This window comes from Drosophila suzukii, chromosome 3 (assembly GCF_043229965.1).
Source record: "Drosophila suzukii chromosome 3, CBGP_Dsuzu_IsoJpt1.0, whole genome shotgun sequence".
Taxonomy (NCBI): domain Eukaryota; kingdom Metazoa; phylum Arthropoda; class Insecta; order Diptera; family Drosophilidae; genus Drosophila; species Drosophila suzukii.
The window spans coordinates 14,494,885-14,521,440 of NC_092082.1; the positions used below are offsets into that span (position 1 = coordinate 14,494,885).

At 39.6% G+C, this 26,556-nt stretch overlaps 2 protein-coding genes across 13 annotated transcripts in view; one reads left to right on the top strand and one right to left on the bottom strand.

The window, feature by feature from the left end:
- Window positions 1-2,893, top strand: part of LOC108005825 (band 7 protein CG42540) — a 46,078-nt gene extending 43,185 nt beyond the window's left edge. For all 10 annotated transcript variants that reach the window (XM_036815001.3, XM_065864800.2, XM_065864799.2 and 7 more), the window contains 2 exons: window positions 433-613; window positions 674-2,893. In XM_036815001.3, coding sequence (XP_036670896.3) covers window positions 433-613; window positions 674-1,036 — 544 coding nt within the window. In that variant the 3' untranslated portion in view covers window positions 1,037-2,893. The remainder of the gene's footprint in view (window positions 1-432; window positions 614-673) is intronic.
- An 842-nt stretch (window positions 2,894-3,735) lies between these two features.
- Window positions 3,736-26,556, bottom strand: part of Src64B (Tyrosine-protein kinase Src64B) — a 36,842-nt gene continuing 14,021 nt past the window's right edge. For 2 of the 3 annotated variants that reach the window (XM_017069277.4, XM_036814994.3), the window contains 6 exons: window positions 10,999-11,175; window positions 9,220-9,891; window positions 6,960-7,176; window positions 6,592-6,845; window positions 6,216-6,523; window positions 3,736-6,156 (listed from right to left, as the gene is read on the bottom strand). In XM_017069277.4, coding sequence (XP_016924766.1) covers window positions 5,542-6,156; window positions 6,216-6,523; window positions 6,592-6,845; window positions 6,960-7,176; window positions 9,220-9,484 — 1,659 coding nt within the window. In that variant the 5' untranslated portion in view covers window positions 9,485-9,891; window positions 10,999-11,175 and the 3' untranslated portion in view covers window positions 3,736-5,541. The remainder of the gene's footprint in view (window positions 6,157-6,215; window positions 6,524-6,591; window positions 6,846-6,959; window positions 7,177-9,219; window positions 9,892-10,998; window positions 11,176-26,556) is intronic. The other variant, XM_017069278.4, reaches the window with a different exon arrangement.

Sequence of the window (26,556 nt, forward strand, 5' to 3'; positions counted from 1 at the left end):
TATATACAAAAAGTTTTTGGTTTTGGTCAACTTTTTGGTGTGTTGAATACTAGGCCTTATGGTAGTTATTATTACATTTAGAAATATATCAATTTAATGTTCCTTTGTATTAAGCCAAGTTGCTCTAATATAAAAATGTTAATCGACTTAAGGATCTAGGGGTTATACAAGGCGCATTTAAATATTTTTTTAATTTTTTATATTGTTTTTTTGTTTCTGGGAAATATAAGATATGGAAATGTAATGGTTATCTTTGAAGAAATATAAATTGGTACTATATGGATGAAAAACATACATTTGTATCCGAAGATTATAAGATTTTTCTGAGTGCAGAAACTTTGTGGTCCAAAATGGTCTTAGCTTTGAGTTAGGAGTATTTCCGCCATCTGCAAGTCACGCCGGCTAATCTCATTTTCTCCATCGACCGAGCAGCAAGGACGTGCGCCTGCCCGTGCAACTGCAACGTGCCATGGCCGCCGAGGCAGAAGCCGCCCGAGAAGCCCGCGCCAAAGTCATCGCCGCCGAAGGAGAACAGAAGGCGTCGCGGGCACTTCGCGAGGCATCGGAGGTGATTGGCGATTCGCCGGCAGCACTCCAACTGCGATACCTTCAGGTGGGTTATCAGGGATTTACGGGAGACTAACTATCGATTTATGCTTTGAATTTAATGCAGACACTCAACACCATATCCGCGGAGAAGAACTCGACCATTGTGTTCCCGCTGCCCATCGATTTAATAACGTATTTCCTCAAGACAAACGAGGCCACAACGCAGCAAAATGCCCGAAAAGCCGCGGCAGCAATTGGCAATACACCGCCGCCGTTGCAATTGGCACCGCAGCAGCAGCAAATGCAGCCGCAACAACAGCAGCAGCAGTACCAGCAGCAACAGCAACCGCAGCAGCAATATCAGCAGCAGCAGCAGCAGCAGCAACAACCGCAGCAGCAGCAACAACAACCGCAGCAGCAGCAACAACAACCGCAGCAACAGGATCAACTCTATCAACAGGGGCAGCAGATCTCATCAGCCATGTAAATCAGCTTAAGATCATTAAAAGGTTCGGCCTTGTCGACCCCAAAATGCCCTGCATAAAGCTAAAAAAAAGCTATGGATAACCTTGAAGATTGCAACTAAACACACTTCAGAGATATCAGAACATCTACACCTCCTTGTTACAAATTCTTATCCACATATCGATAGGAGAAACGTGTTAACGTTTTGATGTCGTGATGTCGTTTTCCAGTCGCCAATATGCAATAACAATTTCTAGAACTAGGTAGCTCAGACGTCCAACTTAAAATGTGTATCTCAATCCCTATCCCCCCTCCCCCGAGATGCTCATTTTTGGGTTATTTGGCTTTAGGGAATGTAATTTGGATAGGTATTTTTTATCAAGAAACCTAGATAAATGTGATTTTTTGGGGTTAATAAAAAAGCAGTCTTCGATTAGGAATCTAATACATATTTGTGCAGAGCATTCTCAATAAAAAAAACAAAAACCATCGGAAACAACGATTCAGGAGAATCAAAAACTTAGTTCATAACACCGATAAGTGCGATTCGAATGCGTTAGCCGGCAGCAGATCCTTCCAGACAAAATTAGGAGGGATCTGAGGTCAAATAGTTACGAAAATACAAACCTAGAATAGTTTCATACGAGGCGAAGAATAGTGTTTAATATTGGTAGCTTTACGACCAGAGGATGCAATTCTTTATATTTAATGTAGGACCTAGCAGTGCAACTCAAGATTGCCACACATTTATATAAAAAATAAAAAGCATGCCTCAAATATAATATTGAATTGACACCATATTTATATAAAAAATAAAAATCATGCCTAAAATATAGTATTGAATTGACACCACGTTTATATAAAAAATAAAAGACATGCCTCAAATATAATATTAAAATGACACCACTTGACACCAATCTATGGTCGCTGAGGTGAAAATTCTAAAACCAACTAGTTTTGAAAGTCTCGAATTACGAAATTTGAAATAGTCAAAAATAGTTGGTTTGGTTTTGTATTTTCACACCAAGAACTGAGTGAACCACAGATTCTTTTTTTTAAATCATTATTCAACGAAGGTCCGTTTCCTTGAATACAAGTTAACTGAAGATATTATCTTATACTTTAAAATCGCAACGCCTTGTTTATTATAAAAGTACTTTATTTATGGAGATGCAGCGTTGACTAAATTAAGAAAGCGGGCCTGCATTGAACACAAATATCTCATAGAACCGTTGCCGAAGGCATTTTGTAAATGTTTACCAGTAAGATGTTTGCCCTGTTAAATATGGAGATTTCAGATGACTCGATATATTGCTGTATACTTAGCTATGCCAATTTACGTATAAGTCGTGATCAGAATACCCGTATAAACTAGAGTAAACGTTGTCCACAAACCAATTAAATCTTTATAGGACTTTAATAACTCTAAATATGAACAGTTGTACTCATATGGTACATCCCACATTCCTACAATTTCAAAAACTGTTATTCTGTTTCAACTGGAGTTAATCCAGGAACCTAGATGATTTGTTCAATAATGGTGGGTTTATAATGATGGCTAAACCCACTAGTACAGAACAAATTCCTAGTCAGCAACGTTCGTAGGTCCAAATTACGAATGCCAAACAATAAATAAGAGTAATACGAATTTATTGTACATACAATAAACTAATAGAGCAATTAAGCCGTGCAGAACTGGTTTTACCCCATTGAACTACCAATTAAAATTGGATATTATATCAGATATATGTACACCAAACACACACAACAACACAAACACAGGAAGGAAGAACGTCAGCTCTCTCTCGTAGTAGCAAGTGGCTACTAAAATGGAAAATTGGCTAAAACTAATGTAGTAAATGTCGAGCAAAAAAAATAACTAAATAAAAGTGCATTTGCAACACAGAAACGTTTACTTTTTAGCGCACTTCATGGATTACAAAAAAGAGTTATTGAATTAATTATATATACATATAAAACATTACGAATTACATATTATGTACAATTTTGCCTTTGAAAAATTTTTAAACGAAAACGATTTCATTATTCATATACGGTTAGATATATGTGTAAAGGAACAATAAAATTTCTTCAACTTTTTTGGTATCCAAAAGAGCAAAAACAAAAAGCAAAGCTGGACTTTTATTCAGTATCATTCAAACTAGGAGATTTGCAATCTGGTAAGTTTTTTAGCCATTATTGTTTACTGAACGAAAACAGCTGAGATACGATTTTCCAAGTTTTACATCATTTTCATAACCCCCAATAAAACAACCACACCTTAGTTATTACATATTTTTCAATTTTATTAGTTATTATCATTATTATTTGTATTATGCATTACACACCTAACCGACTTAACGGACACATTTCTATCATTTTACATCAGCTAAATTCAGTTTCCATTCATATTTGCTTCGTGAATCTGCGTATTAAACCATTATCTGCAATACATGACAATTCTCGGTTGTTATATCTATAATTTTTCATCAGACATCGCTGTTCGAGTGTTATTAGCCAACAACCACTGTCAGCGCATGCAACACGCCTGCCCAGGCAAAAGGCTGAAAAATTTTGTAAATCTTTCAATTTGATTGCCGCAGTTTGTATAAAAAATTTGTGAAATTTTAATTCTTGTGGTTAATGCCTCGCATGCCGCTTGCGCCGCCAATGGCTGTTGTTTTTCAGCTGCCTCAAAATCATTCAATATTATTTCGGTATGTATTATCATTCAATTTAATTTCTCGTTTATTTCTACACGTTATGTCAAGTTTATATACAAAAATTCATCAACTACGCTAAACAATTTCAGTTTTGCCTGTGAGTTATAACAATATTTTAATTAATTATTTGCAGTGATTCCGTTGTGATTACGTTGAATGCAATTTCATACAATGATTGGTTGTTTTTCTCATTTGTCTTTAAGCCTGGTTATCCTATAAACTGATATCTGTGTATGTGTTTACGTGTGAAATGCTTTGAGTTGCCGTATAAATCTTCTTTACAAATACATATATCTCAATACGAAATGCTAAACTTTGGTTTTATGCTACAGAATGTGCACACAATGGCCAACACAATATATGCTATATGTACTATATCGATGAACGACAAACTAAAACTATAACAAAAATCAAATAAATTAAATAAAGTCTCCTCAATCGATGTTCGATTCATGTGTTTTAAATCTGGATCTGTTCGTGACGGTCATCTAGAAGCTAAGATAGGTGTGTGTGTGTACTGTGTGTCTTGTGTGGTTGATTGGTTGATACATTGATCGGTTAGGTTAGAGTCATTATCGTCTGATATTTTGCATTTGAAACCCTTGAGATAGCAGTTTATCCGTATGGCTTGAGTCGGGCTATTGATTTGGGCTGCACACGCAAGGAACAGCAGGTCTGGAGAGGAACTAAATGCGGGCCAACGCTGCAGGTTGTACATCAATAGATATATCTAGACTACATGGACAGTGCCCAATTGTGTTGCTTGTGCTTAAGTATACGAACAAAGAATAAACAATAATTTTGGCATAAACTTAAATGTACTATAAACATTCATTGGTTCAATTGCTAACAACGAAATACGTGAAATGCGTTTTTTTTTTGTTTTTTGCTCTTCAATGATTTGTACAAAATGCAATTTTCGCTTTTCATTTTCCTAGCCTCAACTACTCGAGGAAGAAGCAACATGTTTCGGGTGATAGATCATCTAGATTTCTGACTTGGAAGTAGAGACGAGGGGTGGACGCCACCTTATAAGTAAATGCCATCATTGGAGTTTCTCATTAGCAACAATTTGAAATACGTAAATGTTCGATTTCTTGATACGGATTGATTGAGTCAAATAATACTTGGCTTAGTCGATAGTCGTGTGTGTGTGTGGAAAGTATCAGAAGAAACTATTCAGCAGAGGGAGGTTAAGATCAAAAAGTTCTAGTTGTAGATTGGATTGGATTGGACTGGATTGTTTATACAAAAAACCTAAGCACCGATTAAAGTAGCGTTAAATTGTAGCTGTATTCGATTAGAAATTCAATAGAGTTGCCATCAATTTCTTTCGTGTTCGGTTCTTGATTCTTCTTGGTATCATTGTTCGGCCCCTTTCTGTTTCTGGGTAAGCTTAAAAAACTAGTTAAATACTTTCTATTTCCATAGTACATACAGTTAGGTATATAAATTATAAAATAGTTTTGCGTGTAAAATATAAAATTTTGTTTTTCCGATTTAAGTTTTTTTTGTTTGTTTTGTTGATTTTTTTGTGTTTCTTGTTTTTTTCGTTTGTAGTTGGTTTCTGAATTGTTTGGATACGCTTAAACACATACATATACCATACATATAGAGTTTATGTGTGTTGGTTGGTTGGTTGGTATGCAACTATGCCATTAAAAAGTCTTAAGAATTATAGTAAATATGCATATAAATGTATAATATATGTATAACTTTATATACTATATTTATATATATATCGTACGTGTGTGTATGCGTGTGAGAGGGTGTAGGTGATGTGTGTGATTAGGCTGGACTCTGTTTAGTCTTGCACCTCTCGATACGGCACCTCCGACGTGACCGAGAAGGACTCGAAGTAGTGGTTCAAGAACTCGAACGTCGGCCGCTTCTCGGGCACAGCATCCCAGCACTGGAGCAGCAGCTGATAGATGTTGTCCGGGAAGTAGTGATTGGTCGGCTTCGGCATGCGGAAACCGCGCTCGATGTTCTCAATCACCTCGCGACTATGCATGCCCGGATAGGGAACTTGTCCGTACGTGAACAGCTCCATCAGCAGAATGCCATAGGACCACACGTCCGACTTGATCGAGAACTTGCCGTAGATGATCGCCTCGGGCGCCGTCCACTTGACCGGAAACCGTGATCCCTGCTTGGGGCAGTATTCGTCATCCGCGATAACGCGCGCCAATCCAAAATCACAAATCTTCGCCACATTATTCTCCCCGATCAGCACATTGCGGGCCGCCAGATCGCGATGGATTAGCTGCTTGGACTCCAGATATTCCATGCCGCTGGCCACCTGGGTGGCTATGTAGATGAGATCCTCAAAGTGCAAGTAGCGACCATCGCCCTCGCGCAAAAAGTCCAGCAGACTGCCCTTGGACATGTACTCCTGTACGATATAGATGGGCTCCTCCTGAAAAATATCAACCAAAGGTTAACGACCGTGGTTTAATCTAGATTCATGCAACTCACCTGCGAGCAAACTGCATAAAGGGCCACCAGGCGGTTGTGGCGGAACTTCTTCATAATGGCCGCCTCCTGGAGGAAAGCAGCGGTGGACATGGTGCCCTCGCGAAGCGTCTTGACCGCCACATCGATGCTATTGCGCCACTTGCCGTAGAAGACCTCGCCAAAGTTGCCGCGTCCCAGTTTGCGCAGCAGCTGAATCTCCGAGCGCGGAATCTCGTACTTATCGCGCAGCTCCGGTCCCAAGTCCCACATCTGGGGTTGCGGTTTGGGGCAGGGACGCGACAGAATGTGACACAGGCCAAGAGCGTTTTCTTCAGAGATAAGGAAATTAATCAATAGGCCTTACAGTCTCATTGTTATTCCAAATCTTTATACTCACTGCTGTATGCCATGACCAAGGCCTGAAGCGAGGGGAACGTCTGATTGGTGGCTATGTAGTAGCCACCATTATCCAGCGGCTTGATGCGGTAGTGCTTCACATGGTATCCACGTCCATCCTCCCAATCCTTGACAGACAGTGAGTAGCCATTGGGATTGTGCTCGGAAGGTCGCACGAGGAAAGTGCCACGCGGATTCTCCTCGGCCAGCAGCAACTTGTCCGCCTCCTTTCGTAGCACGTTCTCAAAGAACCAGCTGTGGATGGAAGAGGTTGTTTTAATAAGTTATTCAAATGAGTGATGATAAATCGATTAAAAGAAGGGTAGAGTTTCCAAAATCATTAAAATTCTAAAGGTAACAGGCACTTACTCTTCGCTATTGACGCTGCGCTCCTCGGCCACAAAGTTGAGCGGGATGAGGCCCTCCTGCCGGGTGGTCAGGTTCACAACGCGCCACCAATCGGACTCGGTGTCGTCGATGACCTCCATGCGGTCGCCCTTCATGAAGCTCAGATCGGATTCATCGCGGGATTTATAGTCGTACAGGGCCACGACCACGCGCTTCAGTACGACACCAGGAACGCCGGCTGGGAAGAAAAAAAATAGAAGTAATAAAAATGTTGACGATGAAGCAGCAAGAGAGGTCGGGTTAGTGGCAATTTTCGTCTGGCTGGGCAAATTTGATTTGCGTCCTTAAATTGCAATTTATGGCGACAAATTGGGAAATAATAATTTTTATTTTCTTTTGCCCATTTGACTAACCAATTTGCCATGGCCAAAACTTAATTAGAATTTAATGAGTTAAAGTATGGTGGAGATGAGGGTGCCAAATGCAAATTGCAAACTGTATAGCATACTTTTTTGGGGGCCGGGGCCATAAATAGCAAAACAATTTCATTTCGTGCCGCGAACCCGCTGCCAAGCCGCAATTTTTGGCACTGACTTGCATTTGGCTAATTGATTTAGCTCACAGCAAGGCAACGCATAAATAAACTGTTCTCGCCGCTTGCCAATTGCCTTGGCCGCTCGCTGCCCTCCATTGGCCATCCCCATCCCCATCACCTCTTTTGACCCTTCTGAAGGGTTCCGAGGGGTTAACCACACTCATGCCAACTGCAATGTTCGTGCTGACAAAGGCGGCAAGGCAAAGGCAGAAATCACTGGCCAAGCACTCAACCTCTTGATGGGTTTACACGACCTAAGCGGCTTTGGGGCCATATAGGCGGGTATATATGCTATAAGGCAGAGGTACTGTCATGTCATGGATAGAAATGCCAGCAGTTAGTTAATCGGCTGCCAGCGAGGTCTGCATTCTAAACTAGTGACAGCTCAAATCAAAATAATTCTGTCATTTCAATGGTACACTAATGTGACAGTTATATGATGGAAATATTTGTGAGGGGGTCAGGTTAGGTCAGCCAAAAATGTACTGGGTCATTCGGCAATAAGATTTGTAGTTGCTTTTAAGCTTATTAAAATTTATAATTCCACAACCAGCTTAAATACTAATATGCTTTCCAGAAAAGCTGGAGTTTGTATATAAATAAAAATGCTAGCTACATTCAGAGAGGCTTAAACTGACCCCCTTTATTTGCATTACTAAATGTTTCCCTCCTAGAATTTCATCAACGAACCCTTACAATTTGCTCGAAGCAAATATAGCTAACCCCTGGCAAATTATAAAACACTTTCTTAGCTGCAACTCCTTGCCCAACACTCTGGGGTCTCGTGAACGTAATGTCGTGTCATATGGTATGCAATATCGCCGTCAAGGCGGCATTAAACCAACACCAAGAGCAGTTCTCCCTTCATTTTCTGGGCCACGCACCCGGGAGAAGTGGTCAAGGTTAACGACTGTCATCGTATTACCACTGCAAATATGAGAATTGCGTTGCCACCTCGCAAATGACTTGACTCCACCTCTGAACCTCCTGGGAGGCGAACTCTAATTATGGAATGTGGGGTGGTACATATAGTAGTTAGGTGACTTGGATGAACGTTGGTTGGCTGGTTGCCTGGCTGCCAGGCTGCCTGCTTGCCACATTATGCAAACACAAGGCCAACCAGCGGGTAAAAGCCAATCTCTGTGGCAGGCAAAAAGTCAAATTGCTAATTAAAAGCTGGAATTATCACTCCACCCACGGCCACAGGAGAGAGTAACAGCCAACAGCTAATTACTAATGCATGATAATATGTGAACAGACAGTGAAACTTCAGCAACGTTAGCTCCCTTAATAAAAACTACTGGAAAAGTTATAAATACCATAACGTTAGTTAAAAAAGAAATAAAAAACATTTTCGTGGTATAAAAACATCCTATTCAAAATGATGAAGAGTTAAAGATCCTAATACGAGATACATATATAAAAAAATAATCAAACTCCTGACTAAACTAGTTATAGCTTTTATAAAAAATATACTAAAAAACTTATCCTTTAATCATATTATCCTAATATCCTTTTAAAATTTCTTCTCAAACATATTCGAAAATGATTTCTATTTAATCAAATGTAGCCAAAAATATAATACAAATAAAGTTTGTACTTTTTCCTCACAGAGGCTTGACTGTAATTACTAATGGATGATAATACGCATATTAGATTGGCTAGTTTTTCCAGGGAAGTACTCACTTGGTGTGGTGCGGGGCCTGATGATGTCAACGCCACCCTTGCCGCCGATTTTCAACGGACCCCGATGGTTGGGATCGGGGGTGTAGCGCGAGTCCAGCGAGCCCCCGTTGTTGTGCTTCTGGCCGAGAACGCCGCCCATGTTGCCGCCGCCGCTGCTGTTGATGTGCGTCTGGCCAAAGGTGTAGTCGGATTTCTTGTAGCCCCCAGTGGGATAGGCCAGTGCCAATTCCTGATCCTGTCGCTTGCTGCAGCATTTGTTGCCCATGGCTTATGCAAGTATCTCCTGGCGTGAACTCCTGATCTTGAGCTTTTCGTGGGGGTTTCCTCTAATGTCTTTTAATATTTATTTTAATATATGTGTTTATAATTCTTGTTCAGCTTCAGTTGGGACAACACATATTTGGCAATTAACGAGTTGTTCTTAATAATATTTAAAAATTTGTTGCAGCCGTGTTGTTGTGTTTTGTTGTTGTTCGATTACTTTATAGTAAGTAGTTTAAGCTATCAGTCAAGTTGGGTTATGTGTTTTGGGCCCCTGCCTTAAGTTTGCATCAAAAGTTGCAATTGGAGGGCATTTGCATTAGTTCATCTATCAGCTGCAATCCTCTGCGTGTTCTTCTCCCTTTCGTTGGCCGAGCTGCAAAATCGCATTTCGTTTTGGATGATACACACCTGATCATATTAATAGTAACAAAATAAAAATTTATTCATTGTTTCAAACTTAATATTTGTTCTCATTGGTTCTTAAACTATTTGTTTTTAATAAAATAAACTTTCAGTGTGATCATAATAATAGGTACACTTCATGTGTTGGTAAGAAAAAAAATGTTAATTTCCATTTTGTATTATTTGTTTTAGGAAAATTAGTATTTCCTTACTTAGTATCCAGTGTATCCACCTCTATTTTTGGCCACTACTGCTATTCTTTTTGGCATACTTTTAATAAGAGCCTGGCAGGGGTCTACTGGTGTCTCATACCACAGTTTTTGGACACCTTCCCATAATTTTTGTTTATTTGAAAATGAATGCTTCGCCAATTTTTTTTTTAAAGTCTCCCCACAAGTTTTCAATGGGGTTAAGGTCGGGGGATTGGCTTGCCCACTTCAGAACGTCAACTTTTTGGTCCTCGAAAAATTTAGATAACAGCCTTGATGTGTGGTGTTTTGGATCATTATCTTGCTGAAATACCCAACGTAATGGCATATTTTCCTCAGCATACGGTTAAATTTGTCCTTTTTGCTCAAAGTTACTATGTAGTGGTCAAGGGTTTTTGTTGTTTTTAGTGGCCTTCCACGGGTTTCCTGTCTTGGTTTTCTTTCTAATGCATTTTTAACAAAATTATGAGACCTGTTCATTAATTTGGCGATGGCTCGTAAAGATTTGCCTTCTTTTTTCAGACTAAGAACCAATCGAGCTTCATCTTTAGTACAATGAGAATTTCGACCCATTTTTTCTAAAAAAAAAAATAATTATTTAATTCTCGGTCTTGACAGCAGCTATTCTTAATTTACCTTTAGTTACCAAAAGATCACTGAATACAAAATAGTTCACTCGATACTTGTGAGAAACGGACATTGTACCTATTATTATGATCAGGCGAAATGTGTGGTTGACTCGCAATTAATAGAAAAGCTTTGATATACGGGGCAGCCCCTCTTTCAACTCTTTGGCACAGTGTGACCAGACATTGACAACAACAAAAAACCAAAAATTAAGAAGTTGTCAACACTAAAAGTACCAAAAAAAAACCATTTATAATTAAAAAATTCCAGTGTTTACCTATAAATATGATCAGGTGTGTATATGTATAAAAAGTAGCCAATGTTGCTGGTTGCCAGTTGGATTCACAGCTGCAACTGCTGCTCCTTGATTGGGTTGATCCTTGCGGTCTGTGTCCTGCCAGCAATTTCAGCCAGGCGACCGTCTGCACATTGCTGGCCCTCGGTCGTCAGTCACCTGTGAGCCAAAAATAAAAATAAACAAGAGCGGAGAAACCGAAATTAGTTAGTGTTAATAAATATTCATTAAATACACATTTAGCCCATCCCAGACAAAGGACCCTCAGCAGTATCCTGTCAGTCGGTCCACTGACCCGTGTCCACTCGGCCGCACAGTTGCCTTTTGCCAATTGTCCGGCATCCTGTGGCTTCCTAAACGTTTTTGGCACATTATTACACTTGACTTGGCCGGCAGGCGAATTTAGCTTATGCACTGAAATCCCCTCTGTGCAACTAACCCCCCCTTTTAAGAGCAGCTTTGGGTTCATCAGCCCCGTGGTATTAGAGATGCCCAGAGATTTGAATATTAAATTAAATATGGCATGTCTGTTTTAATTGGCTTAGTTTATTTGGCTTATGCGATTTTACCAATTTATTTGGTTATAAATTGTTTGTTATCCCTAATTGGTTGACTGATATAATTTAAATTAGCAAATGCCAGAGGAAAATAGCTGGTTTAATTATTTTGTTACCTTGGGGCAATAACATTTTATTATAGCAATAAAATAAAACAATTAGGATGGTCACAAAGCGGACATTAAAATAGAAGCTGACTTTTGATATTATAAAATTGTTAAACAGGAACTCCAGTCTAGCTAATATATGTTTTCTTTTGCAACATGGTATATTTATCAAGAAACAGTATTGGATAACAATAAATCTCCAGTCTAGCAAAAGTAAATTAATATCAACAAATAGTGTTGGATAACAATAAAATATACTTCTGTAATCTTACTTTATAATAATTTTAAGATTTCTTGATGAAATAAATTTGAAAATTCGAAATCATCTAATAAAATGATAAGAATTTGTCCGATTTTTATACTACCTTTTTCTTTGCTATGGAATGCACACACATTTAACTCAATTAAGTTCCCCAAGAGACATCTCTGTTATCACTACACCTGACTTTGGAAAACTCATCACTCTCGTCTGTTGGAGGCCAACATTTGCACCCAACCTTTCGAGGATGCCACAATAACCACAATACAGCAAATGCTGGAGCAACATCAACCACTGCAACTGCTGCAACAACTGCAGCAGCAACAACCACTACAACAAAAACCAGGACAACGACAACCAACCATTTGAAAGGCTGCCAGCTGGGCAGGATCAACTTCTCTGCGCCGTGCAGCCATTGTCTATTGACTCAAGCCTGGCAGGCATCTGTTTATTGTTCAATTGGATAATTATGGTCTCCAATGCGGAGTTGAGGACGGCATGGGCATGGGCGTGTTGTGAGGCCAAGGTTGAACCACTCGATGGCGATGGGCTCTTCCTCCCCTGACAATCTAGATTGCTGCTGCAGTTTCCAATTTTAATTGTTATTGTTGCGCATTTGTTGTGTGTGCGCAGCTGGCATGAAATTGTCGCTCGGCCGACAGTTGCCAGGATGCATTTGCGGCATTAGCTAATATCCTGTCATTGTTCCGGTCCGCCTGGCATGGCATGCCGTCAATTATTAAAGCCATGTTTAACCCAAGCCTTGAGAGAAGAGCTCAAGCGACTTTCCTATCCTTAGCAAACAAAAAGGATGCACTAGGAAAATAAATCAGAAATACCAAAATCAGATATACAGATTCAGTTGAGAATCCCTTTATCCCTTTAATAACAAAGTTGTATAAAAGTTTTTGTGTGAAATAGCAATGATTTTTCATCTAGGAAAACTTTTGAAAATATATCACAAACTTGTTTCTGGTTTTTTGGTATTTCTTTTCCATTTTTTGGTATTTTCGTACATTTTATTTTAGAGTATCCTATTTATATTTCACAGTCCAATCATTTGTATAACTTTTCTTTCACTGCATTTAGTTGGAGCAGTAAAATGCCACTCGAAATGAAAATGGTGGAAAGTGTTGCTGACTTGACAGCGATGAACGGCTCTGGCAACAGAGTGTCCTGAGTGTGGAAATTGTGCCAGGACATTTAAACTGTCTGAGTTTCGTTGGCGCGACGTCTGCGTTTATTGTCCCCTCAACTTGATAAACACACAACGTGTGGGTCTTTAAAATCCGCCAGCAACAACCATCAAAGTTTGAATGGATTTGCGTTCGTTTGCCCATAAAAAGTCAAAGTTTGTTTTTCGGCGAGTTCATGAACCCATCCACCAGCCCAGCAGCAACAACAGCGAAAAGTTCCACGGGGGTCAAGCAACCTTTATTTTTTGGGGTCGCCGTGAACGAAACTGAGTAGCCAGCATTGAAGCTGCAATAATGTTGGGAAATTCTATACAATTATGTACGCAGCTTTACGAGATGTACTTTAAAAGTCAGTGACTGGATTATTTTTTACTACCCTGTCGACTAACAAAGGAGAGCAACAGTTGAAGGGCTTGCGATGGGATAAAGTGATAGGATAATATGCAAATAATATTGTTATCAACAGCTTATTAAGATGAGTCAGCTTTTTTTTCGGCAGTGCTGATAATACTTTCTTTGTTGTTATAACATAAATCGATACCTACTGTTTATTACCTGCATACATTTTATTTTGGTGAATATACTAATGTTAGACACATTTTAGTACTCTGAAATATATTTTAGGGTATTAACATGTCCCTCCAATGTAAATGCCATAAAATCCCTCTCTAAAATAATATTCCCAATTTGATACTTTTTTGTTCCCAGACCGACAGGTGGCACACACATAGGACCAGCAGAAACGAGCGATTTATAACCCCAACGCACTGGCATATCAAAAACCCAATGCAAATGGCCGATTGGGGATTGCTGGCAAAGAGTTGGAATTGGGAAAAGTATACGAATATATCATAGTTGATGGGTTGATGGCCGGCAAACGAAAGGCAGAGCTGCCAGTTACCAATTCTCGGGTTTTCCACCGCTGACAAGCGATTCGGTTTCATTTGCGAGTGTGTTTGTGTGTGACATGAAAATGTAATTTTCTAGTTCACTTTTCGGGGGTACACGGGGGTCACGGGGGTCATGTGTTGTGGGTTGTTGATGGTTGTTGTGTTGTTGCTGCACACGAGCAATGAATTTCCATTGTTGAAGTTGACAAAACTAAATGAATACTTAATTGGATATTGCGGCTTTGAATGCGCTAGAAAGACGGCAACACGAATATGAAAACTTGGCAGTTATGATGCGTGTGGTTGTGTCGAGATGAAAATGGAAAATATGAGGTCAATAAATTCAGGTCTTTGTGTCAATTAATACTGATTTGAAGGAATTGTGGCAGCTAACATATAAATCAAAGGGCCTATTCATTTTTATTCATAAACAAATAAATTATTAAGGCGGTGACAAAACTATAAATTGACTGAAAATTGTGAGTATCACTTAAAAATAACTAACAAACAAAGACTTATTTAAATTGTAAATGTATTATACCAATAAACAAATCACGAATTTGTTGTTCGTAAACTTACAATTAGATTTTGAAATAAAATAATACAGTCAATTTTATAAAAATCCTTGAATGCGTAGAGAATAACAATTTAGTTTGGCCTAGTTTCCTGCATATATTTTCCCCAAGCACTTTAAACAGACCATTTGAACTTCATTTCGGCCAAAACTAACAATGTGCCCCCAAAATAGTTGCGCCAATGGTCTCACACTGTCTAATAAAATCAAATATTATGCAAAAGAATGTGATTCCCCTGGGGAGGGGTTCCCAAAACCAACCGCATGTCAGGCCAAATCCTCGAGGACATAAAGGCATTAACTGTAAATGCCGTAATGCCGTCATTTCCCGATGACAGCCCCACACACACTCACACACACACACTGTGAGAAATGTAGAGCGTCTTTGATAAGGGGGTTCTTTGTGGGGGTGGTTTTTGTTGCAAAATGGAAATGGAAAATGGTTCTGTTTCGCCCACATTTTTTTATTGCGCTCCATTATTATTATACTGGGTTTGCCGCAGCCCCACTGCCAAGCCATCGTCCTTCGTCCTTCATCCTTCGTCAGCTGTAGCCACATTGTTGCCTACTTAAAAAGTCAATTTGTGTGTGACGTCCTCGTTTTGTCGTCCTGTTGATGCCGTGTGGATATGCCGGTTTTTCCGCCCTCGCACTCCCCAAATGTCTTTTGTCTTATCTGAGCGTTCAACCCAGAGTGATACAGTCGTTCACCTTTAAGCCTCACGTGCTATCGATTAGTCCTCTAAAAGAATTACACAAATACCAAATACACACGGACATCTGTTGGTGCGCAAAGGAAATGTGTGCCAATGAAATTTCCTTCATCCCAGTAATGAAGAGCACAATAAATTCTCGATTTATGTGTATCCCTCAAGTGAACGGGAGAACAGGGGGCTCTTCTAGATTAAATAAAACATCTCCCATCTGACGTTGACGTGACAACGAAATTGAATTTGTTGCATAAAACATTGACTTTTAACCCATTTGACTGGCTTGCTTCCTTGACGCTTTAATATTAAATGGCACTTTACTTTAGAGCCCCATAAATAAATGCAAACATAAATATATCATAGTGTTTATTGGCACGTACTGTAAGCTTTTCCTCGCCAGCAAATAAATATCAATTTTATACATTTATCCCTATACATCGATAAAGCCATAAATAATGCATCAGGGGAGATGTCCACGAAAAAACAGGAAATTCATATTGGCATTAAAACAAAAATGTAGATGAAATTATGACATATCGGTGGTATTGTAAAGTATACTTAAAGGAAATTAAATTGTTTATCAGACAAGTGGAATATTTGCTTATCAATTACAAACTGAAGGGTATTTTGTTCAGGAAAAATCCAGTAATGAAAATATGGATTAAAATATTCAAATGTACTTCGTGACTATCAATTTACAGGAAATAACTTCTTTGAAGTTAAAATTAATTGAACTTTGTCTGATGATGCCCAAATTGAAATGGAAGTTAATGAACGAACGCATAAATTAAGCTAATTTATGCCACAAGCAAATGGTGAGTTGACAGCCAGATATAAGGGACCAATCAATTTATTTATGCAAGTATCTATTACCAACTCCCTGGAACATTTGGCACGGAACAGATCCGTTCGACAGTTTCTATTTACGAGGGTCTGGACTTGGCACTGTAACTATTTCCGTTCTCTGCCTCCGAGAGACCATTAAACAAATGAACTAGAAGCAATAATCATAATAAGCCAGAGTAATGAAAGACTCCCCCGACCAGAGCACTGAGAAAAATGTTTGAACCTGTTTGAACAATAGATTTTTATTCCGGAAGTTTAACATAATTTCCTAGCCTATCTAAAAAAATGTATTAGAAACACATTTTGCTCTGTAATCAATAACATGCTATAATAATTTAGCTCATAACCAAATTTGTATGACCTTTATGATTAATAGATTAGGATTTTGCCCAAGTGTAGCTATTTTATTATGGTTTCATACATTTTGACCGACTTCAGGGCCAGTGTGACAAGTTCATGTGACAAAAATCAATCAGATGGCGTGAGCAGCCGCAGCCATATGGAGATTAAAGTTATATATAGACAGGGAGAGAAAAAAATATGGGAGAAATATCGATGGGTGGGAGATGGAGAAGGCTGAAGGGAGTAGCATTATAGTTATAGCCCAATTAAAAAAAGTCACGTACTTGGATGAAAAATACACAACGACTAAAAACAGCGAGCAAGATAAAATCAAAGGCGACAAAAAAAATGCATGGAAAATAACCTTTATTGTTCTGTGCACCCTGTAACTAAGGGTTATTAGTTCTGTGTGTGACAACCAGCATAAAATCTTATTTTTAGCCTCCCCCGAATTCCATTAAATCTCATATAATCTAGGCTAGGCCAGACAAAAAGCAAAGCTCCGCGTAGGGTATCCCTAGGGTTTTATGTGGCCAAAGAGTAGGGTATTCCCACTGGGTTTCGGTTGGTTCAGATTTGCAGATTTATTTGTTGACGCCACTACAATCACTGATTCCCAGCTGGGCGGCGAAGGGTTAAAGGAATGTCGGGACACCATAACGAAAAAAAAGAAATAGAGGAGCTAAAGGAACGTGTTTTTCTAGGGGAGAGTTTTTGGGGGCGTGACCTGCTTGTAACGCACAATTTCACGCAGTTTTTTTTGTTGCCTGCCAACGTGAGGGTTATGAAAAGGAAAAAACCTACAAAAAGTATAAAAGCTTTGCAAACCGAAAAGGGAATATTCTTCTTGTTAACTTACAATAAACCTTTAGATCAATCAACAAATTTAGAGATAAACGTATTGAAGGTATATTTGAATGACTTACTATGTAAGTAATATTCTCAAACAACAGAACTACACTATATTTGCGTTTTGTTATGAATATATCAAAGACAATATGGCAACATTACAAGTATATTTCCTTGAATATCCAATAATTTTTAAAGTATTTTTTGATAAATATTTTTATAATGTTCCTTAATCACCTAAAATCTAAATCTCCTATAATAATACCCTATATGTTACAAGCATAAAAATAGGCTGTCTGATGAGAGGATATAGGGGAACCGGAAGTGCTGCGTGATCAGAACGCATAACACTTGCCTCTTCGCTGTGTTGCTGCCTCCAATGATGAGCTTCGTCTGCGTTCTGTGGTTTGGGTTTGGCTTTGGCTTTGGGTTTGTCAACCTCCGAGGAGGTGGGATTGGAACCAAACCGAAAGCAAACAGCGAAAAAGCAGGACCCCGAAGGGGATGTAGGATACATAGATGATGGAGAATGGGGCGTGTTACAACATCACGAGATGAGCTCATTACTTTAATGGGTTCCCACCTCCTCAGACGACGCCTGCGGTCGCGGAATGATGCCAACCAAACCGACAGACATCCTGTGGCTTACTCGCGTTTATTTTAATGAAATATTTGTATGTGGCTAGAAGTTAAAAGTTATGATTTTTATTGCGAGCAAGATGGAGTGAGAAGGGCGCATTGTGTGGAGTTAACAGGCCGGCAATCCAAAGACACGTAATTAGTTCGCTAAATAAACAAGCGCTGTCAAAAGGAACGAATTCGCAAACAACAAAAAAAAAATAACCCAGAAATCTAATTACCGTGTGAGAAACAACAGCGGGAAGAGCTACAAAAAATAAGGAAGCAAGGATTATGACAGGGAAAGTTCCGAACCGGAGTTCATTGCGTGCCAGGACGGCAAAAACGGACAAGAAAATCCCCAGGAAAACTGGAGGAAAAAACGGAAAACAAGTTAGCAAAATGGGGGCGTGGAATGTGCTGAACGATGACGAAATCGAGCTGGTGAGGAAAAATGTGAGTCCAACACGCCGAGGGCGCCAGTAATAAAATTCTGAAGGGTCAAACATGCCATAGATGACGTTTTTAAGAACTCTCTTTTCCCTCAGGATATGAATTGGTTGCGAAATATTTAAATATTTTATGGAGTAATAAAAAAAAATTAAATCCAGACGCAGTTGCACTGCTTTTCACTCGGGGGATTATCATAGTAATCAGTGCAATAAGTAGCTTTATGACAATAATTACTTTTCTGTCAATTTGGTGGGCTTAAACATACAACACACACTATATAGAGCCATTCGGTCGGTTCAAAACCCACACATAAATACAACAATTGATTAAAGCTCACATCTTTTTATACAGAAAACTACCACAGTAGAGGTTTTTTTTTTAACTCCCCGTTAAATTGTGTCAGTAACAGAACCCACAATTGTTATAGTCCTGGCTTCCTTCCTTTTAAACCGTCGGAACATGTAATAGTTACAATTGCTGGTAGTACAAACAACCGTAATTTTCGTCAACAATAACACGAGTTGCCTTTTCATAGCCATGAAGAAACTTAATTGCAGGCTAAGCTGACGGCAGGGTAAAAACGGGGGAGTGGAAGTAAACTAAAGAAAGCTCGCTGCAATATTAAAACAATATTTGTACGCGATTAGATGGCAGCAAACAACGCCCACCCACAAGGACCAAGGAGAGGGCCAAGAGGACGAAGGACGTGGCAAATTACAGCGCTCCGGGAAATGGCGATACGGCGCCAGGACGACGAGGTGGCAATATTTACACGCTTTTGTTGCCCCGCCCGCGACGTCAGCACTTGGCTAAAAAGGCTAAAAAGCCGCCAGTGACCAGTTAAGTGGAGGCAAAGCCCAGTCAAGTCGCTGTTGCCAACCGACGCCGTCGATTGTGGATTGTCGAATGGCCATGACGACAGCAACAGCCACAAATAATGGGGCATTAACGCCTGTATCCTGAGTCCTGAATCCTGACGTTACATTGCCACACGCAACTTCCAGGGAGTTTAATTCAAAGCGAGGCAAAGTAAACGAACAAATTAAGTAAATAATCCAGAAATTAGCAGCACCAATGTTTGCGGTTATAATCCACAAGCTGTCGGGATATCCTGTTCCTGTTTATCCTGCTAATTGTTGTAACCTTTGGTTTTATTATAGTTCGAAACAAGGTATTAATATTCGACACTTTCACTTTGAGCTCAGCCATTTGCTCGAGTAATATTCAGTTTTCTATATGATAAGTAATCTTACAGTACTTATATCTTTAAAGGTAAAAATATGGTAGATATCTCAAAATAAAAAACATCATAAGATATGCAATAAAAATATTCAATTAATATTATATATTTATTAAAGATTGCCAACTTTATTTTATTTAGTTTTTAATGACTAGCTTCATTTAAACATCGTTACTTCGGGGTGGCATTCGTCGTTAAATGGAAACTATTTTCGAACATACCTCGCGCAGTCTGCGGGCTAAGTTTTTGGAGGTGGAGTTACGACTGGAGTGCAGTCAATTACTCAAAGTTTTTCCCCAATTCAAAGTCTTGTAGCCATTGGCAGCTCATTTCTCATGTGTGGGTCCCTCGTCGCACTTTCAATTGGGTCAAGCGCGGGATTTCGACACCCAAAGTTTTTGTGAGGGAATCGAATGGGAATGGTAAGAGCGGTATTTCAACCCACCGGCTGATAAGCCATTAAGCCTCAAAGTTTCAGTTGGAACAGAAGCGACACCAGATGCGGTCGCCCTTATCGGACAACACAAAATTTAAACGCTCGAGAGTCGTTAGTTGACCCCAAAACCCAAAAAGTGAAATGTACAAATGAATATCGATAGAGTGCAGTTAATGGTCTGTGGAGGAGGAGGTGGGTCCGCTTATCGCAGACGTTGTTCCAGGTCTTTAGTGGCAGTCCCCCAGGTCCCTATCGCTTTCGGTTAGAGATGGAAATGTTTGAAGAGGGAAAGTGTGCTCAGAAACGTACCCTTCTTTCCATATAGGGAAATATTTTTTTGGAAGCACACAAAAAAATATCTACAAAATGGCGTATTGATTTTTCTTTTTTTGGTTTATAATAATTTAAGCTTAAATTCAGCTGAAACATTATATTAGCTTAGAAGTTGTATATTTTTAAATCTTCAGGTTGTTTTTCAAACATGTAAAGAAGTGTTTTCCCATCGCTAGTCAACAACTTATGTTGGAACCTATCACACTTTGGAATCAACAAGACAAATTACCGAAAATGTAATGTCGCACCCCCTCTGCACCAATATTTCTTATACAACTTGGCATGTGGGCAACAATCGCGATCGAGAATCGGAGAAAGAACCATGCTTCTCTCTGTTTTTTTTTATCCGAACACGTTGGCTGCATTTGCATGCATAAACACATGACGTGCTCCACATTCGTGTGACATTTGTTTCGAGGGGGCGGCGATGGGGAGGTGCAAAAGTGTTACACGCAACAACAACTGAAGAGGCAACAAAAGGGTGCCCAAAAAAATAAACTATATATCAGAGTGTTTAGACCATGATGTACCTGGTAATAACTACTTCATACTTCCTAAGATTTTGGTTACTGATAATAAGTCAATGGATCGATCTCCCTTATAATATAATCACATTTTTATATTAATACTTCTAGTTAAAGCCCTTTACAATATGTTAATACCATTTAATACCATTTCATAAAAAATTTATATAACATCCTATAACTCAGTTCTTTATAACTCGTGTTACAAAAATCCTTGCAAAAACAACATCCCCCAGTTCTTCGATACCCTGTAAAAAACTGCGAGGGAAGAAAAAAGAAAAACGAAATGAGGCTGCAAAGCCTTGTTGCCTTTTATATCGCTTCCATTGCATTTTTGGCGCAGTGCAACGCAAAGTGAGGGGTGAAAATGTGGAAAAACCGGGGAGGGTGACCGAAGGAAATTGGGGCAAAAGTGCAGCAGCAGTTGCAGAAGCTGACCGTGGGGGGATTATCATGGGAGCCGGGCTAAATGTCATTAGAGCCAGACTAATTGAATGGGCGATAATAAAAAGAGAAATGGGGTTGAGAAATGCAGAGCAATGCATGGCAGATAGTAAAACCAATAGTGAAAGTCTCTCTTGGGGTCATAAATCTATAGGAATTTGGCCAAATATGCAATTTAAATAACTTCACAAATTGCTCTGCGATTTCCATCGAATTTGAGCATTTCCAGGAAGCGGAGGCAAATTTTAATCGACTTTCAGATGGAAACGAGGCAAAGTACGGAAATTTCCCCAAAACATCCGACTGAAGTATTTAATTTCCTACTCAACGATGCAGTCTGAGCCTCGGGCTCCACTGCCACTGATGTCATTTCTCTACGTGGTACGTGTGCAGACATTCTAGGGGGTGGTGAAATGTTGAAGGAAATGGTTAAGTGGGTGGTATACATAAGCCCAGCCAGACATCAGACATCAGACATGGAGGGAAAAGTCAGGGAGTCCCAGTCAGGTAGCGGCAACATAACATAACATAAATAGAAAACAGCCACAAAGGCTTGACAACGCGACAAAGTTCTGTTCTGTTCTGTTTCAACCGCCCCCTCACATAACACCCACCTCCTTATAACTCCCACCCGCCCCCATTACACCCCCTAAGGGACATATCAGGTACATCCTGCGACACTCCAAGCAACCCCCGCAGTTACATATGCGGCAGAAATTATGAATGAAACGAAAGATAAGCAGAAGAGCAAGCAAAACAAGAGGGAAGAAAAACATAAAAACAAAACAAATTCTTTAACTAACTAGGAATACCATTAAACGAACTTGAAATGCGCTGAAAATTTACATATATAAGTCATGAATCAGCAAAAGAAATGCTATAAACAATGTTGTTTGTTCCAAAATGTTAGTGTGTTTAGTATTTATAATAATACTAACTATGTGCTGTCCGTTCAAGAGAGATGCCTGTCCGTTCAAGAGAGTAATTAAAGTTTTTTCAGCTTATTTGCAGAGCACACAAACCGGTGATGTTTAAGAAAGAAAATGCAAGCTATACTTCATATTTAATGAATACAATTTTTGCTCGAAAACTCTTTCTCTCATTAGCATCAGTGGCAGCTACTATTTTTTTGTACTTTAGCCCGCCTTTTCCAACTTCGGTGGCTCCGCAAAGTTTGTCACAAAGTTATAATGCTCTCATTAGGCTTGAGGAATATGCAAGGACATAACCGGGGGTCTGGGATTCAGCCGGTTCTTAGGGGTGGACTGCGGCATTCTCTCCGGCATTCTTCCGCTCTTTTCCTCAACTTCAAATGCAGCCGCACAGAGCGCGCAGAACAACAATGCAGCTCAGTTTTAAAAGATTAAAAAATGTTCTGTGGGCACCAGGAACTTCAACATCAGCAGCAGCAGCAGCAGCAGGAGTGGGACTTTGGCACAGGATGCAGACTGGGGGCATGAAACTTTTTAGCACTTTTATTGCTGCCTGCCACTACAGCACTACAGCAAACTGTCTGAAACAGGCAACAACGGCCACACTTTGCCATCAGCCAGGAGACAGGCACAAATTGTCAGGTTGTTGACGAGTCGAGTCGCTGGATGTTGCTGCTACTTCTACCGCTAATGTTGCTGCAGTTGCCAGTTGCCATTGCAGCTGCAACTGCAACTGCAATTGCAGTTGCTGTGTGAATGCAGACATAAACAACAATTTAGAGGAATACAATAAACAGCAATTCTAGCGGGGAATGCAACTTGCCACTCGGCCTGGTCATAAAGCAGGTCTCTGACTCTATATCTTCTACCAAAGTCAGGGGAAAAAATACATCAAAGGTACATCTATGCCAAACACTGAGAAAAATATTCGTATTGTAAAGATAAAATATTTAAAGATGTGTAATTAAAGAAATACACAAAAGGTTGTAAGACTTATAATCTCTTTGAACTTACAATCCAAACACCAAATTGAATATTTTAAATGTAATTAATAAATATTTAAATACTTTTCCAAGTGATCCAATGATTGCTACTGTTTATGTTTTCGCTTCTGCTCATGAGATGAATCTCTTGCGCTGCACTTGAACAAAATTAAACTACTCATTTAAGTTGTGATTACCCGTTGCGCTGCCTCAAGTGGCCGGTGAGCAAAGTGTGCTTATCAACACCAGAAAATGCAGAAAATGTGGGTGTGTTACTGGGCTGCAAGGGGATTGAGTGGATGTGGTGCAAGTTTAAACAAATATTTTATAGAGCACACACGATGGTTGGCACCCGGCAGCATCCGAGGCTCTTCCTCTTCAGGTGAAGCAGCAGCGGCAGCACCATCTGTGGGTTAATGCCGGCATTACAGCTGCCGTGCGATGGTTTGTGTGTCTGGGAGGGCTTGACATAGTTTCAAGCGGGCGCTTAACGCTGAGTTATCTAAAATACAAACACACGCACCCGTAGCACAGGGAAAAACAAACACTCGCGTTCACAGATGAAGTTGATTTATGCAACAGCTTGCCAAGGCAACTGATTTTGCACTGCAAGAAGCTAGAACTTTAATAGTAATGAAAAAACTAGGGGTATGACATAACCTTCGGTTAAACCTCAGTTTGCCAATAAAAACAGCTTTGTGCAGTATGATTCGAATGAATCCTCTATGTATTCACATAGGGAAAATAAATATTATTCCGATTTCTCATGCACCGGTTAAAGTTGAAGTTTAATCAAAAGGTTTAAAAAGACAAGTTTAATGACATATTAGTCTAAACCTTAATAGTCAAGCATAATAACATTATAAACAATCCATTAATTAAAGGTATTTACAAAATATACTTTTTAAGATACTTGGCCATGCTCCGGTTAAGTTCATGTCAAAATTTAACTTAAACACTTAAATTGACCGAAAATTCTCCCAGTGCCTGGGACACATTTGCTGAGTATCATAATTTTATAAACTTAAGGCCTTTACACCTATTAAAATGAAACCGTGTTGGTGTGCAGCTGCTGCACATGTGTTCGTTTGTTTGTGCCACTCAAAAAACTGGCAGCGCAAAATTGCATTTCATCCCACAACTGGGCCAAAAGGGATGAGCACACCCCACCGCTCCTTTGGTCCGTTGCAAATTCATGAAATTTTCATCATCATTTCATGCTGCAGTTGCAGCTTGCACTTATGTGCAGCTATTTTATGCATGAAACCAAATAACAAACCCCCCTTTCGCCGGAGGTCCAGTTCCATTACTTCATTAATGGCCAAAAAAAAAAAGCGAAAAGGCAACACTGAAATTGCTCTCACCCAGCAAAAGGTAAAAAAGACAATCGCAAGTAAAAACAACAGAGAACAACAATATAATCCGCATAATTTTGCGAAGGGAATACGGAGGGCAGGCGCTTAACCTTCTCGCCTTACCCGCTGGCTCACGCGTTCCCGTATAATTAGTCATGAAATCGGAGACCCGAGACGTGCCGAGGGTTTGTCTAGGCGGCATTGAAGGGTTGCCCCAGACCCCTTGGCCCCCAGAAATCGTATACCCAACCGGCCGCCAGATGCGCTTGGCTACTTGTCGCGTGTGTCATTCATCCATCTACCTTCGAACAGCAGTGGTCACAAAAATAGCATTGTATATAAAATAAATTTCAGTTAATTTTTGGATTTGTTTAGCCATTATTATTTTTAATGTAGACCACGGCTATTCATATTAGTATATAACAGTTTGTCGAAACAAATATATAATATATATGTAAAGTTAAAATTTAATTTAAGATCACCTCATCTAATTCTAGTATGGTATGTACAACAACATCTATAGATATATTACGAAAACCGCCTAACTATTATATTGACTTGCACTGTTTATACCTTCTCCTACTTCGCCCAGCATGTGGCCCAGGTGATTTGAACACGTTTCCACATTATACAACAAAAGATCCAAGGAATGCATCGTTGGAAAACCAAAAGGGATTGGGTAGGGGGTACGTTGGCGGTACTAGCAGCAATGCATCGATGACTTTCCCCTTTGCGGGGCTACATACATCACAAAAAGCTAAAGCCGGACCTGACAGCTGCATTGCGTGTGGCACAGGCAACATGGTAATTCAATTTATCCACTGAAATCCGTCAGCGGGAATAGAAAACAGAGAAAATAAACACTTTGCAAGCCTTCTTGTGAAGATTGGAAACGATTAGAGGACAGACCTGATAGAAAACAGACCTCATATAAAACCGAATCTAAGAAGAAAGTCAACTTATCATAGAAGATTTTATCGAGGTCAAGTATTTCTTTTTAAAGTACCGTACTTAAATTTTGAACTTTTGAAGAAGATTCCCAAACTAGCAAGTAATAGATAGAAAAGTATGTTTAAGACCTTGAGCGATACTCCCCTACTTCGCTTTCAAAATCGATAACATTAAGCTGAACTTTAGTAAACTTCGTTTCCTGCTGTCCGAAATGTACATTTCTTAAGCTATAAACTTTCAAGATATAGCTTTAGTGATTTATTTTTACGATTCTCTTTAAGCCTCCAACGAAATCGTTACTTCAGAATGGTCAATTAGCTGTAGATGTGTGGATATGCATAGAAATTTATTACCAGTTAGGAACATGTCAAAGATATAATAACGGATTTTATGCGGTCATAAAGAATATACTTGCTGGAAAAACCTTGATACTAGGCCTATGGATCTTGTTTTCTGTATTTTATTTTTCGCTTAAACAACTATCAGAAAACCAGACCTAACTCAACTCAAATGATTAACGTACGTATGTTCGGCGGGATTAGCGGTGGCAGGCGGTTGGGCAAGTGCCGAAAAACTAGTTTTGGACCCCACTTCAAGAACTGGAGCAAGCTGCTCGAGTATCCACTGTTATATTCCAGCATCTCTAGCTCCATCAGGTTTTTCTGTTCTTATTTCTCTTTTTTTTGAATTGAGCACACAGCTGGCAAGCAAAAAAGGAAAACACTCTGGGCCAAAAAAAAAGAACATTTCGCGTTATATCTGGGCGTTAGGGGCTAAATTGGAGAAGTTGGGCAAAAGAATAGCCCCGATAGACACAGATGAATGCAAAGATAAAGCTTCCCCCACAAAATCCCGCTGCCAAAGTGGAACAAGTTCAAAATCGCCCGCGGCCATGTGACAAAAACTTGGCAGTCTCAAAAAGGAAACCCCAGAAAAAAAGA